This window comes from Cynocephalus volans, chromosome 3 (assembly GCF_027409185.1).
Source record: "Cynocephalus volans isolate mCynVol1 chromosome 3, mCynVol1.pri, whole genome shotgun sequence".
Taxonomy (NCBI): domain Eukaryota; kingdom Metazoa; phylum Chordata; class Mammalia; order Dermoptera; family Cynocephalidae; genus Cynocephalus; species Cynocephalus volans.
Window position 1 is genome coordinate 12501326 of NC_084462.1, and position 13976 is coordinate 12515301.

The 13976-nt window shown below is 41.3% G+C and overlaps 1 protein-coding gene across 1 annotated transcript in view; it reads left to right on the forward strand.

The window, feature by feature from the left end:
• LOC134372427 (uncharacterized) overlaps window positions 1-13976 on the forward strand; it is a 57576-nt gene that overhangs the window by 24664 nt on the left and 18936 nt on the right. The window contains exons 5-6 of the mRNA XM_063089937.1: window positions 13092-13283; window positions 13633-13771. Of these exons, the coding sequence (XP_062946007.1) occupies window positions 13092-13283; window positions 13633-13771 (331 nt within the window). The remainder of the gene's footprint in view (window positions 1-13091; window positions 13284-13632; window positions 13772-13976) is intronic.

A 13976-nucleotide genomic window follows, 5' to 3' on the forward strand; every position in this document is an offset into this window, starting at 1 on the left:
TTTTGCCTCTGTTAATACTTTGTCTTATCTTTTTTTGGCAGCTGACTGGTATAGGGATCTGAATCCTTGATCTTGGTGTCACCAGCACCATACACTCCCAAGTGAGCTAACAGCCATCCCCCTCTCCTAATACTCCTGGCTCAAAGTGTACTTTGTCTGATATTCATATCATCACTCCTGCTTTTTGGGGGTGGGGAGGAGGGGTTAACGTTTGCATGATTTCTATTTTGCTAACATTGTATTTTCACCCTTTTCTATATCTTTACATTTGAAGTAAGTTTCTCATGAATAGCATATACTTGGGTCATGATTTTATATTCATTGTGCATATTTCTGTCTTTTAATTGGTATATGTAGACCATTTATCTTTAAAATAATTATTGAGGGCCGGCCCATGTCTCACTTGGGAGAGTGTGGTGCTGACAACACCAAGTCGGATCCCCTTACCAGTCATCTTTTAAAAATAAAATTAAAATATAAATAAAATAATTATTGATATATTAGCACTTAGATTTGCCATGTTATTATTTGATTTTTGTTTTTATTCCTGTTTATTGTTCCTCTCTTTGTTGTCGTTTTGGGGTTTTTTCTTTGCTTTTCTGTGGTTTAAACTTTTCTTAGAATTCCATTTGATACATTTGTAGTTTTTTTTAGTATATCTATTTGTATTTGTGTGTGTGTGTGGTTCTAGGTATTCTAATGTACATACATTACTTATCACAGTTTAATAGTATCAACAATTTAGCACTTTGATGTATAGAAACTTTCAGTAGGTCCTTTACATTACCAATTAATACAATTGTCTTAAGTATTTCCTCCTTATACACTGAGCACCGTGTTGGAAGATGTAATTTTTACTTCGTCAAACATATTTTACAAAAGTCATGAGAATCATTGTCTGTTTACCTCTACTTTTGTCCATTCCCTTGTCCTTTCTTCTGTCTTGAAATCTCAAGCCACTCTGTTAACATTTTTCTGTTTGATTAACTTCCTGTAGCTTTTCTTCTAGGATAGGTCTACTGATGACAGATGTTCTTTATTTTCCTTCTTCTAAAAGTGTTTTGGGCAGGCCAATTAGCTCAGTTGGTTAGAGTGTGGTGCTGATAACACCATGGTCCAGGGTTCAATTCCTCTACCAACCAATCACCAATAAATAAAGTGCTTTTACATCTCCTTCATTTCTGAAGGATATTCTTTTGAGATACAGGATTTAGGGTTGGAAGTTTTTTACTTTCAGTATTTGAGAAACATGTTTGTTTCTTCTGTCTTGTGTGATTTCAGATGAGAAATGTATTATCCGAACCATTGTTCCCCAGTTTGTAATACATCATTTGTATGAAGCTGCATCCAAAGTGCTTTTCTTTGTAGTGTTCACAAGTTTGATTATGATGTGTTTGGCATGGATATTTTTAGTTTATTCTGTTTGGTGTTTGCTTGGCTTTTTGCTCTTTGGGTTTATGCCCTTTGCCAAATTTGGAAGATTTTAAACCATTATTTACTTCTTTTTTTTTTTTTTTTTTTTTTTTTTTTTGTGGCTGGCCCGTATGAAACCATTATTTCTTTGAATATTTTTTCATTCCACCTCTTCTCTCTTTCAGGGAATCCAATAACATGAAGGGTAGATGTTTTGTTATTGTCCCACAGGTCCCTTGGGCTCTCTTTTTATTTCTTCTTCCATTTTTTCTCTGTTCATATTAATTTCTATTGACCTTTCTTTGTGCTCACTAGTTCTCTCTGTCATATCAGTCTACCATTGTGCTTGTACAGTGGTGTTTCATTTTGGTTTTGTTGTTGTTTTTAATTTATTAGGTAATGGTTTTTATATTTTTTCAATTGTTTAATTTCCACTTGGTCCTTTTGAACATCTTCTGTTACTTTGCTTTGTTTATAATGCCAAAAAAAGATTATAAGAAAACAGGCAAAACTTTGTAGTCAAAAGTCACTGTTCTCTGGTGGTTTGTTTTCATATTTGAATAGAAATTTTAAATTATCTGTAGGAATAGAAGGTGGCTGCTTTCTTGTTCTTCTCCAGAAATTTTTTTTTTTTTTTTTTTTTAAAGATGACCAGTAAGCGAATCTTAACCCTTGGCTTGGTGTTGTCAGCACTACACTCAACCAGTGAGCTAACTGGCCATCCCTATATAGGATCCAAGCCCGTGGCCTTGGTGTTATCAGCACCGCACCCTCCCAAGTGAGCCATGGGCCGGCCCTTCCAGAAATATTTTTATGAACAGATCTTATTACTGAGAGTGATCCGTAGATTGTTTAGAGTTGTGTTCTCCAGGGAAGGTTTCTGTGTAAAATGCCCCAGCCCTCTAAGCCTTATTATATCCTCAAAGGAGAAGTGGTCACTCCTCTTCCAGGATCACTCTGGCCTTTGGTTGTTCAGTACATTCTCCCTCTTTCCACCCCAACTTGTCTAGGCCCTCTTTCTTTCAGATTCCTATTGCTTGGTCTTTAACTTTTCCCTAATAACCAAATTCTTCCTTCTTTATCTGTAGCTGTGTTCAGGTGTCTAGCCTCATCCCCAGCCTGTTTCTGCCCCGCATCCTTCTCCTTTCTCTTACAGACACATTTTCTGTAATTGTTCTGTTCACTACCTGTCCCTATCCCCGCAAATCCTTTTTACTCCACCATGGCTTCCATTGCTGTCACTGGACTTAAGCAAGTCTCACAAATATCCTTTTGTCTTCTAACTTTCTTATTTAGGGCCTTTATACTCCCGACCACCTCTCTGACCTGAAGTTTCTTCCTTGGCTTATGGGAGTTCCTGTCTTTCCCATTCAGCGGGTCTGGGTCTTCCATGTGTTAAACATTTTTGCTTCACAGGATCCATCATTGGCTGTTGCTTTTTCATTTGTCATGAGCTCAGTGAGTGAGAATTCTCTCTAAAGGCATTTTATTCTCATTGATCTATAGCATTTCTCCAAATTCATGCCTCCAGGTTGAATGTTTCTCATTTCCTTTACCCACTGTATTCACTCTGAACCTGTATGTATGTATCATGTGGCCATGGACTTGGGGATGCACCCTTAATAATCATAGGAGCAAGCAAATATTGAGTTTTACACTGTATCGGACATTATTTTTGAGTTTTACTCATTTCAACTCTTTTAACCTTTACAACTCTTTGTGATAGGTAATTTGATTTTCCCTGCTTTATAGGTCAGAACTGTAGCACAGAAAAGGAATTTGCCCAAGGTTGCATGATTACGAAGTTTGGGTTTAGGGACTAGGGGCCACATAGGCCGCCTTGAGAATCCATGCCCTTAATCACTTTATTTTGTTGCCTCTCATGTGATGAAAGTGTTCTGGTCACCAATTATTTTTACTAAAACTGATCAAACAGTGCTCATTACTGTGTAAGCTACTATTATCATTTGATAATACATCTTGGCCATCTTTTCAGGTTGAGCAAGATAAACCAAATTATTTTTAATGGCTCCATGATCTGTTGTCACTGTGTAGAAAATAGAATGTCTGGGTTTGAGGAAATTGGGGGTGTGGGAAGATAGAGTAGGACGTAGGCATGCATTTTAAGTGTTGTTTGAGGTGCCTATAAAGCATCTCAGTGAATCCCTCTAATTTCTGCCTTGTTGCTCAAACCAGACACTTTGCAGCCATCTCTCCTATTCCTTTCATCATTCCTACATCCAGCCACTGCCCCATTCTGTTCATTCTGCCTTTTTGTTCTTTAGTAGACCCTCGATATATGTGTGTTTTGGTGAATGGCCACACACAGCAGGGTATTTTTATTATAATTTTTGATTCTCTCACAGAGTGTTTACCACAAAGTTGTGCATATAGGTGGTACCAGCTGGCACGTATGTTGACCTTGAAGAGAATCTACACAAGCTTTTATGGACAGACATACAAGATTTTAGAAGTCATCATGAATGACTATGTTGGGATCCGCAAGACTACCCCCAGGTTTGATGATTTGCTGGGAAGACTCACAAGACTGCATGTCATACTCAACAGCTGTGGTTTATTTCAACAAAAGATACAAAGCAAACAGTAAAGGGAAAATGCTCATAGGCCGAAATTCAGAGGAAACCAGGCACAATCTTCCAGAGTTCTTTCTCAGTGAAGTCACACAGGATGTGCCTTATTTAAATCTGGGACTTAGGACAACACATGAGAAGTGTCTCCTGGGAAGCTCATTACAGACACAGTGCCAGGGTTTTTACTAGGCACATTCTCTAGCACATTACCACAATTCTAGACCTCCAGGAGGATAGCAGATTTCAGTGTAAGTTACATTGTTTACACAAAAAAACCCAGGCACACTGAGCTACTCCTGTTTTCTGGGAGCAGTGAGAGAAACCTGAAACCTAAAGTTCTAAACTTTAGCCAAGGATGAACCTTGAAAGCTGAAAGGATAGCAGTCTCCGGCCTGCTGTTTTAACTCTTTTCTTCACAGTGACTTAAATGGTACTAAAAGGCTGTGTAAGTTTAAATTTCTGTAACAAGCACTAAGTAAATCCAGTTTCCTTCAACAAAAAATAGAGTCAATTTTGAGATGAAGGCTTATATAAATAAGCCATTGTAATAAAAAAAATCCTAAATCACAGTGGTACTTCTTACAGTACACAACCTCACCAGCATCTAATTTAGTGATGCCAAAGTACAGAGGAAGTCTGGTGAGAAAGGACCTTGTCTGCCTAATACATAAATATGAACATGTATGTACCACTTGAAGCCATATATATGTATATGTCTAATTTATGTATCTATATGTGTAATATATATATGGCTTTAAATGGTCTGACTTGCACATGCTCCATTTGTCTGTGTAAAGATATAATGGCCAGATTAATGTGTAATTCTATAGCGTATATGTAAACAATTTCTCATCCCTTTGTTGCTGCTATTGAAACTGTAGCCTTGGCTTCAATGGAGAGAGATTTAAAGAATCTTAGGAGTTTATACTTCCTGCATTATTATATGCAAATGACTTGAGATTAAAGAATATGTTGTTGCAGTCATTGTCATGGGTCTGTGAGTTTAACTCCAAGGGAATAAGACCAGTCAACTCCAGCTGAGAGGCCTTTTACAGAGAGATGGTGCTGGAGACCTGTCTGGTCTGGGGGAGTATGTGCAGCTTATTCAGACTCTGATCCAAGGATGGCCTTTCCTGTCTCAACTGTGGGAAGCCGAATGCCTCTGGAATGCTCTATGATATTGTCCTTGAGTTTTGAGGATTAAAGATTTTTAACCTCTTTACCACAGGTACATCTTAAAATTGTATGGTTTCTGGTACATTTTAAATGGGCAGCTTATTTTGCCTCCTTCAGAGCAGTGTCATGAGCCATGGGACCTGTAGTCAGACTGATTACACTTCCTGTCCTTGCTCTTACCTGGCAGATGAATTTAAAGAAATTTCTGTCCACTGCTTCCATTTCATTTGTAGATCCATGTATTTTTATTCTGAATGTTTTGATAGGTGGGAACTTGCTGATCGTGGGGAGAGAGACTGCTCCTCCCAGGGCAAGGTAGCAAAAGACTTCCTTAGGAGCTTGTCTTTTATATGCTAACCAACCAGTGCAGAGCCCATACCCTTCAACTACTGTCTTTATCAAGTTCTCACACATCACACCACTATCCCTCTTTCTTAATCACCCCATTACTAAGTACCAGACAACTAGGGTCAGTCCCTACATTCTGGAACTCACTGAAACTATTCAAACTAGTTAATTCTGAACTTGGTTAGCCTGCTTACTCTTTCTTGCCCATTTCTTCCCTCAAAAATGACAATACAGTCATATACCACGCTTGTCCCTTCCTCCTTGTACCTCCTAACGAACCATGTTTGGTGCTGTGTGGCTTGGCGTGGTCCCTCTTCGTGGATACTCTGAGTAACAAACTCTTCAATGGTAGTTGTCTCCTGATCTGTTGACATCATCAGAGCAGAATAATAAAATCTGTACTAAAAACCATCCGAAAGCAATGAGATTTTATTTATTTGGCAGCTGGCCGATATGAGGATCTGAACCCTTGAGATGATGAATTTTAAGAATTTATTAAAGCAAATAGGCCTTCTCCAAAGTACACCAAACCCAGTATGATCTTAAAGTTGGAACAAGGTGGAGAGCCGTGAATGGAGACTGGATCGATGCCAAGGAGGGGCTGTCCAGGAGAATTAGTGACCGGGCACTTGAAGGACCCACTAACACAGGATCCCAGTGATCTCCTGAGTGGCTGCGGTTTTACAAAGATAGTTTCAGATGCCCTTCTAATAGTCTGACAGTGAAAAGGATTAAGCACAACTCACTGAGTGACCCAGATACACAATACCCTCAGATATTCTCCCTGTGTTATTTCTCCAACTTTTTGAGGTTCAAAAGAAAAAATGTTTTTTTGTGTACTGTTTTTCAGCCCTGCCTATGTGATTTGTTGTCTTGATCATTCTCCCTTTTGGAGGCATCCTCATCATACTCTGTTCTTACTCCTTGAGTCATTTGTAGCTGTGTAATCTTTCAACATCTGTCTGTGCTCTTGCTCTTTCTATTCCATTCCATGTCCCTGCTCTTGGATATAAGTACTCACATGTCTGAAATATGTCTCTTGTTGATCCCCAAAATTGCACCTAAGCAGTTAATGCCCTTTTTCCTCATTGTAGTTTCCTGACTTGTGCTGTACATCATCACAGGCACTTACCTACAAGCCTTTTTTTTTTCTTTTTTTAATTTTACACTTGAAACATAACCTTTGATTTTACACAGTTCTTACCCCTCTTCTCTTTCACTTCCTGTTCTCCTCCCCGCCCCCACCTGGCATAGGATGCTTTCACTACCCACTTTGCCCAGGTAGTGAATGCTTATCCTTCATCTTATCCCCAAAAGCACATCCCCAGAGAATATTATTAAACATCCACCTAGGTCATAACCATTCTTTCATAACTATATATTTTGTTATTGAATCATGACTATCTCCCCAACTAGATTTTCAGCTCCAAAATAGCACAGACCTTAATTTAGATTTCCTCCTAATTATTTGTTCCATGTACATAGTTTTTAAAACATATATTTGGATATTTATTAAGTGAATAAGCCTTAAATCACTTTGACATTTTACATTATTTTGTGGGGTTCTTTCCCCAGTACCACCTCAGGCTAGACAAGTTGCTAGAAGGACACACAAGACTCAAAAGCTGTTATGGTCATGGTTACAGTGTATTACAGCAAAAAGTATACAGATCCAATATTACCAAAGGGAAAAGGAATATAGAGTGAAGTCCATGAGAAACCAGGTACAAACTTACAGGTGTTCCAGTGTGGTTGCAAGGGGCCAACACACTTAATTCTCCTAGCAAAAATGTGTTACAACGTATTCAAAATATTGCCAGCCAGAGAAGCTCACATAAGCCTTTGTGTCCAGGGTTTTTATTAGGGTCATTTATGTAGGAATGCAGTACCCATGTGACTAAACACAGATCCTCAGTCTCCAGCCTTTGCTGAAAGCAAATATATACTGTGGCCCAGGGCCTCAGACATAGAAAAGCCAGCGTGAGTCACACTGTTAGCATAAATGATCTGGTCAAACAGATGCAGCAGGGCCTATGCCCACAGGCATAAAATGTGTTCTTCCCAGGCAAGATACTCCAAGCATCAGGGGTTGTCTACCTGGAGCTAAAGCTGGTCAAGGTCCATTTCTTTCTTTGGAGTGTATGTTTAAGCAACTGTTTGAGTGGATTTTACAATGAAGCTACTAAATCCCGTAGTCTCTTAGCACTATTGTGGGCCTGTTGGGTCAAACTTGGTTGTTGAGACTACTAGTTCTCTGTCTGTGCTCCCAGCAAACAGCCTGTGACTATAGAGGGAGCTTCCATGCCAGAGTGAGAGCCATGCACTCCTGGCTCCTTGAAACAAGATGGATTCAACAAGGAAAGGAAGGAGGAGCTGACTAGATCAGACACCTCTGAGGGAAAAATTCCCCTTGAAGAGACAAGATGAACAGGGAGCAGCAGATTCCAGAGGTATTTTAGGGTCAGGACCCATTCATCACCTTCTTGACCAGAAAGAGTATCTGGGTGTTGTTGATTCTTCTACCTACAGAGACCATGGATGGAGTTTGAGTAGAGAGCTCAGAATTATACTGCTTTTAGCAATGCCCTTGGGCATAAACTTCATAGCCTAAACAAAAAAATTTGGGCCTCTTGGTTTTCCATGATAAGCGTAAAATATTTGTTGTGACCCTACTGTGTTGTTTTTGTTTTTGTTTGTGTTTCCTCTCTCTCCTTTTGTGACACTACCGTGTCTCTCTGCTTCACAGGGAAAATCTCTGAGCCAAAGCTCCATTATTGGTGGTGGAGACAATGGCACACTTCTCTCTAATACCGTTTTGGAAGCTGAGTGCTCAGTGGGGGTGAGTAAGCAGTTGCCTCAAATCTTTCCAGCTGCTCTTTCCTCATATGGAAACACTACCTGTTGGCAGAAGCAAGGATGAGTCTGAGACTAGGGCGCAGGAGTCTCAGTGGCATGGTGCCCAAGGTATAGCCTGCATCCCATAAGTGGTGGATGGGTGGAGGAAGAAGGGAACACCTGCATCTGGAGCCACACTTGCCAGGAATTTCGCATCAGCATCAAATAGCTGGGGCCAGAATGAGACCCTCCTGGGAAGGTAGTCTTCTGAATGGGAGCTGGCAGTGAGGGTGCCCAGTGTTCTTGTATGCACACTGTGGAGAAAAGTTTCCATCTAACTGAAATGGGAAAGTGGAGGGAGAATGATTTTCTTGGTTCAAATACCTGGGACTTTCTGTTCTTACAGAATTGTGGAATTTTTTTTGAATAAATGTTATCTAATTTGTTATATGTCCTTAGGACCATATTCTGAGACATTAAATGTATGTTTGCATGTTTGTTTTTAATAATTTTACACATTTCACTGGGGAGTGAGTCTGCAGGGCACCTCACTCTGTCATGCCAGAATTCTCTCCTTGCTCTTTTTGTTTTAGTTTAAGCTTAAAAAACAAAACAAAACAAAAAAAGCCAATTAGATTTCCTGTAAAGATAGTATAGAGAGTTCCTGTATAACATCTCCACCCAGCTTCACCTCATGTTAATATAACATCTTACAGGTCTGTAGCACATTTGTCAAAGCTAAGAAATTAACATTGGTATAATATTAACTAAACTATAGCCTGTATTTGTATTTCACCAGTTTTTCCCACAAATGTCCCTTCTGTTGCAGGATCCAACTCAGGACAGCGCACAGCATTTAATCATCCTATATCATAGTCTTCCCCCATATGCGATAGTTGCTCTGCCATTTCTTGTTTTTTGTGATCTAAACACTTTTGACAAGTGCTCATCACGTATTTTATGCAATGTCCTTCAATTTTCATTTATTTAATTTTTTTCATGAATGGACTAGTGTGTATTTCAGGGAAGAACAGCAGAGTGGCTAAGTGTCCTTGTTGCATCATATTAGTTGGAACATGATGTCCACACGAATTATCACTAATGACGCTAACCTTGATCACTTGGTTAGAGTATTGTCTATCTACCAGGCTTCTCCCCTGTCAAGTTACTGTTTTTCTCTTTCCATACTTAACGTCACTAAGTCAAGCCCATACTCAAGGGGAGAGGAATGGAGCTCCACAGCCTGAAGGGGGGAATATCTATATATATTATGAGGGTACTTCAAAAAGTTTGTGGAAAATTGAATCAAAAGATAATATGAATCATTCTGTGAACTTTCGCACTACTCTCATATTTTCAATTCTTTTTTAGGAAGATTTGTCTCATCTCCCTTTTTTTATTTATGTAAGAGCACTATTAATTGTTTTGGTTTCTTTAAAAATCAAATATGAAAACTTTTTGTAAGACAAACTTTATGTTTTGTTTTGTTTTTGTTTTTGTTTTTTTTGAAAGATGGCCGGTAAGGGGATCTTAACCCTTGACTTGGTGTTGTCAGCACCACGCTCACCCAGTGAGCTAACCGGCCATTCCTATATGGGATCTGAACCCGTGGCCTTGGTGTAATCAGCACCGCACTCTCCCGAGTGAGCCATGGGCCGGCCCATAAACTTTATATTTTGTGATACTCATTTTATATATGTGGGATGAGGGGGGCGTTAAAAGGAAGGGAAGATAAACCCCCCTGCATAATATATTTAGTAATTGTCTATGACAAAGGGTCAAATGTCTTCAGGGACTGGGAGATAATGAGCATGAGTGAAGACCACCGGATGTAAAAGAAGAGAGAGTAATGAAGACTACAGAATTGGGAAGCATTCATCCTGTCTGTGGCCTACATTGCTACTGGCCTACCCAGGGGCCATTTTCTCTGCCTTCCTTGTTCCTAGCAGAGGAACAAGGACATTGAACAAACCCTGGAAATTTTAGGCTTCTTTTTCTGGAAGATAATTAAGAATAGGGCTGGCGGGTTAGTTCCATTGGTTAGAGTGTGGTGTAATAACACCAAGGTCAAGGGTTCAGATCCCCACACTGGCCAGCTCCCCAAAAATAAAAATTAAAAAATAAACAAAAATCCTTGGTGTTTACATAATTTACAGATGGGTAATCTGTGCCTTGCAACTGAATGCTGTAAGAGCAAATATAAACAAACAGATGCTTAAGTTTTCCTGTTAAAAATAAGGGGAGGGTTTTTAAAAATAAAAATTTTTTAAAAATAAGGGAGGGCTAGCCGGTTAGCTCAGTTGATTAGAGTGGCTGTTATAACACCGAAGTCAAAGATTCAGATTCCTGTAAGGGCCAGCGACCAAAAAAAAAAAAAAAAAAAAGAGATGGTCCTGGTCCTTCTTCCTAAAACACTTGTTATTTGTAAAATCTTTCTCTGCCTTTCTGAGATGTATGTAAATCTTGTTAAAAGACTCTTGACAATTTTGCAACCTAAGAATGTCTTTCTCAAAGACCTGGGAGTCATCTCTTTGAAGTGTAAACACCAAGAGAGATAGCACCTTGGGTATCCCAGTTTCTGCGGAGGGGCAGGAGCCTATCTTTCCTGGGCACCTTTCTTCAAGTTGCAAAACTACCTGCTGTCATAAAAATTGAGAAGTGTTTTTGTTTGTGTTTGTCTTTCCCCTCATAGAAAGCCAATTTAACTAATGCAGATGTCAATTGCCAGGTAAATTTAAAATTATGTATAAAACTGGTACTCTCATGTTTCCTTAGTTAAGGACTAAATATTGTTTATTTTGAGAACATGTATGTAATGAATTGTATCTGCTTTGGTATATAAAAGGGTAAAAAAATTTTTGTTTATCTGTCTTTGCAATGTCTTACTGTATTGCCTGTGATGTGCATTACATTCTGGTTCCATGTTTATTCAGTAATAAAACTGTGTTCTTTCTCTACTACTTTGTGAAGAAGTTTTCTGGGTTGGGAGGAAATGTTGTTTTAATTCCATTTCCCCAACATGAGTAACTACACCCAGGCACTCTCTCTCTCTTACCACTTCATCATCTATTTCTCAGAGCACTTATCACTACCATAAATCATCTTGCTGTGTGGAGAGGTTTTCTGAGTTGGGAGATTTCGTTTTCAATTATATTTCTCCAACATCTATTTTGTCTAAAAGAATTCAATTTGAAATGTTTTGAATGTCGTGTATTTGCTAAGGAAATAAATATTGGGGCTGAGTTTACTATCTGGGACCAAAAAATGCTGAGTGTAGGGTCCAACAAATAACATAGTATGTGGCATGCAAGGGGCGAGTGTGGATATATGTCATTTCGTCATGGCAACCGGGCAGTCCTGGGTGTGCGGGGGGTGGGTGGGAGCGGGAGTCTCTAGGGGGTGTGCGGGTGGATTGGAAGAGGGCACAAACCACGAGACAGCGGGGGACGGAGGCACAAAATTCAGGGAGCTCCACCGCGGTAGCCCTCATGTATGTGCGTGATTGGAGAGGACCTTCAATCGGACACGACCTTGCAGCAGGGGCCGTTTGGGCGCGCACGTGGTTTGGGGGTTTGTGAACTGCAGAAGGGTACCCGGCAAGTTCCTGAGGGCGATTTACCCTCATTCACGTGTGCATCGTGACACTTAATTCAATCATTTACACACTTATGGATTTATGTATTTGTTCACTCATTCAGGCACGCTCACATCACAGCCTCCAGTCTCTCTGCACTCTTCTCGTTTCCTTCCCTTTCCTCTTGGGCCTTAGCCCTCTGCTCCTGTGGCCACAATTTCCGGCGTCCGTGGTCCCGCCTCAGTACTGACTCCGCCCCCTGCTGTCCCACTGGCCCAGCATCTTCGGGCTCTGGGCGGAAGTTCCCATTTCTGCCTTTCCTATTGGGCATGCTGCAGATGGCGTCAGATATTTCAACCAATGGGAATCAGTCAGGCTCCAGGGCGCGTAGTATAAAAGCCCTGTCCGCGTTGCCCACGACGCAGTGGATCCCAGGGTCCCGTGAACCAGGGAGGTGACTCTACGAGGTATCTGCCCCGTCCCTTCCTCCGGGCCGCCGTGGGAGCGGGTCAGGATTGGAAGAGCCTCAACCCGAATCTCCCCCCACCCCTTTTCAGGTTCACGTGGGCGTGAACGCCCAGTTCCAAAGGGCTCACGAAGGCGTCAACTCTCTCTTATCTCCTGTCTATAGAGTTACCCTAAAGCTATGATGCAGTCTTGCAAAGCTCGGCCGGCAGGTAAAAGGGAAAAAAACAGGGCCAGATAAAGAGGGGCGAGAAGAAAGGACTGGTGGCCGTTGTTGGGGGTGGGGGTGCACAGAAGAAACTGTTGACTTCTCTCTTTCTCCCTCTGCACCCCTCCTCCCTTCTCCACCTTCCCCACCCTCCTCCCTTTCTCTGCCCCCTCCCCCGCCCCTTTCAGTAGCTGCTGAAGGCGAAGCGCAGCCCAGCATCCCAACTATGTGAGTGCCTTTGGCTTGGTATCTGGAAGAGGATGAGAGGTGGGACCCAGGGACGAAGAGCAAACTGGGCATGTGGAGTGCTGGCTCTTGTGACTGAGAGCCACTGTCCTGACTGAACTCCCAGGCTGGACCCCTGAGAGGGGAAATGGGCAGAGGGAGGGTGAAGTGAAAGATGACGGGGAGCACTCAGGATCCCCGACTCTCCCTCCACCTACCTCCTGAGCTGAGGCTCTTTATTTCCCTCTCCTGTCAGGCGGCGCCTCACAATTGATGACTTTGAAATCGGGCGTCCTCTGGGCAAGGGGAAATTTGGGAATGTGTATCTGGCACGACTCAAAGAAAGCCGTTTCATTGTGGCCCTGAAGGTCCTCTTCAAGTCCCAGATAGAAAAGGAAGGACTGGAGCACCAGCTGCGCAGGGAAATTGAAATCCAGGCGCATCTACAGTAAGGACAGTCTGTGCATGGGACTCCCGTACTGGTTCTTTACTTGTTATCCTGTTTGCTCGTCCATTTCTGATATCTGAACCCAGTGTTTGCCTCATATACTACTCCCAAATAAGCCCTTTGCTTCCACCTTAAAGATTTTTCTTTGCCCTTCATTCCAATTACACCATCTAAAACTCCCTCCCTGTGTCAGATTGGAATCCTTATGCCTGTTCCCTGTTTTCCCCTCACTTGCTGCCGGATCAGGCTGTTATTCTGGTCCCAGCACAATTTGCCACTTATGCTGGTAATAGCATCACATATTGGGCCTTAAGGAGAAGTCTGACCCTTTCTATAATACCTCCTTCAGACACCCCAATATCCTACGCCTGTACAACTACTTCCATGATGCTCGCCGGGTATACCTGATTCTGGAATATGCTCCAAGGGGTGAACTCTACAAGGAACTGCAGAAAAGCCACAAACTAGATGAGCAGCGTACAGCCACGGTAAGGTGGGGGGCTGGAGGCTCTGGGGTCCATTACTGTGGACTGGTGGGGGTCTCTGTTTTGTGGCTGTCATGAGTGTCCAGATTTTTTTTTAAAGTTTATTTCTGAATTTTATTCTATAAATTTTATATATAGACCAATATTATATATATTATATAACCCAATATTATATAATGACACAATTTACAACTTCACATTTGGATAC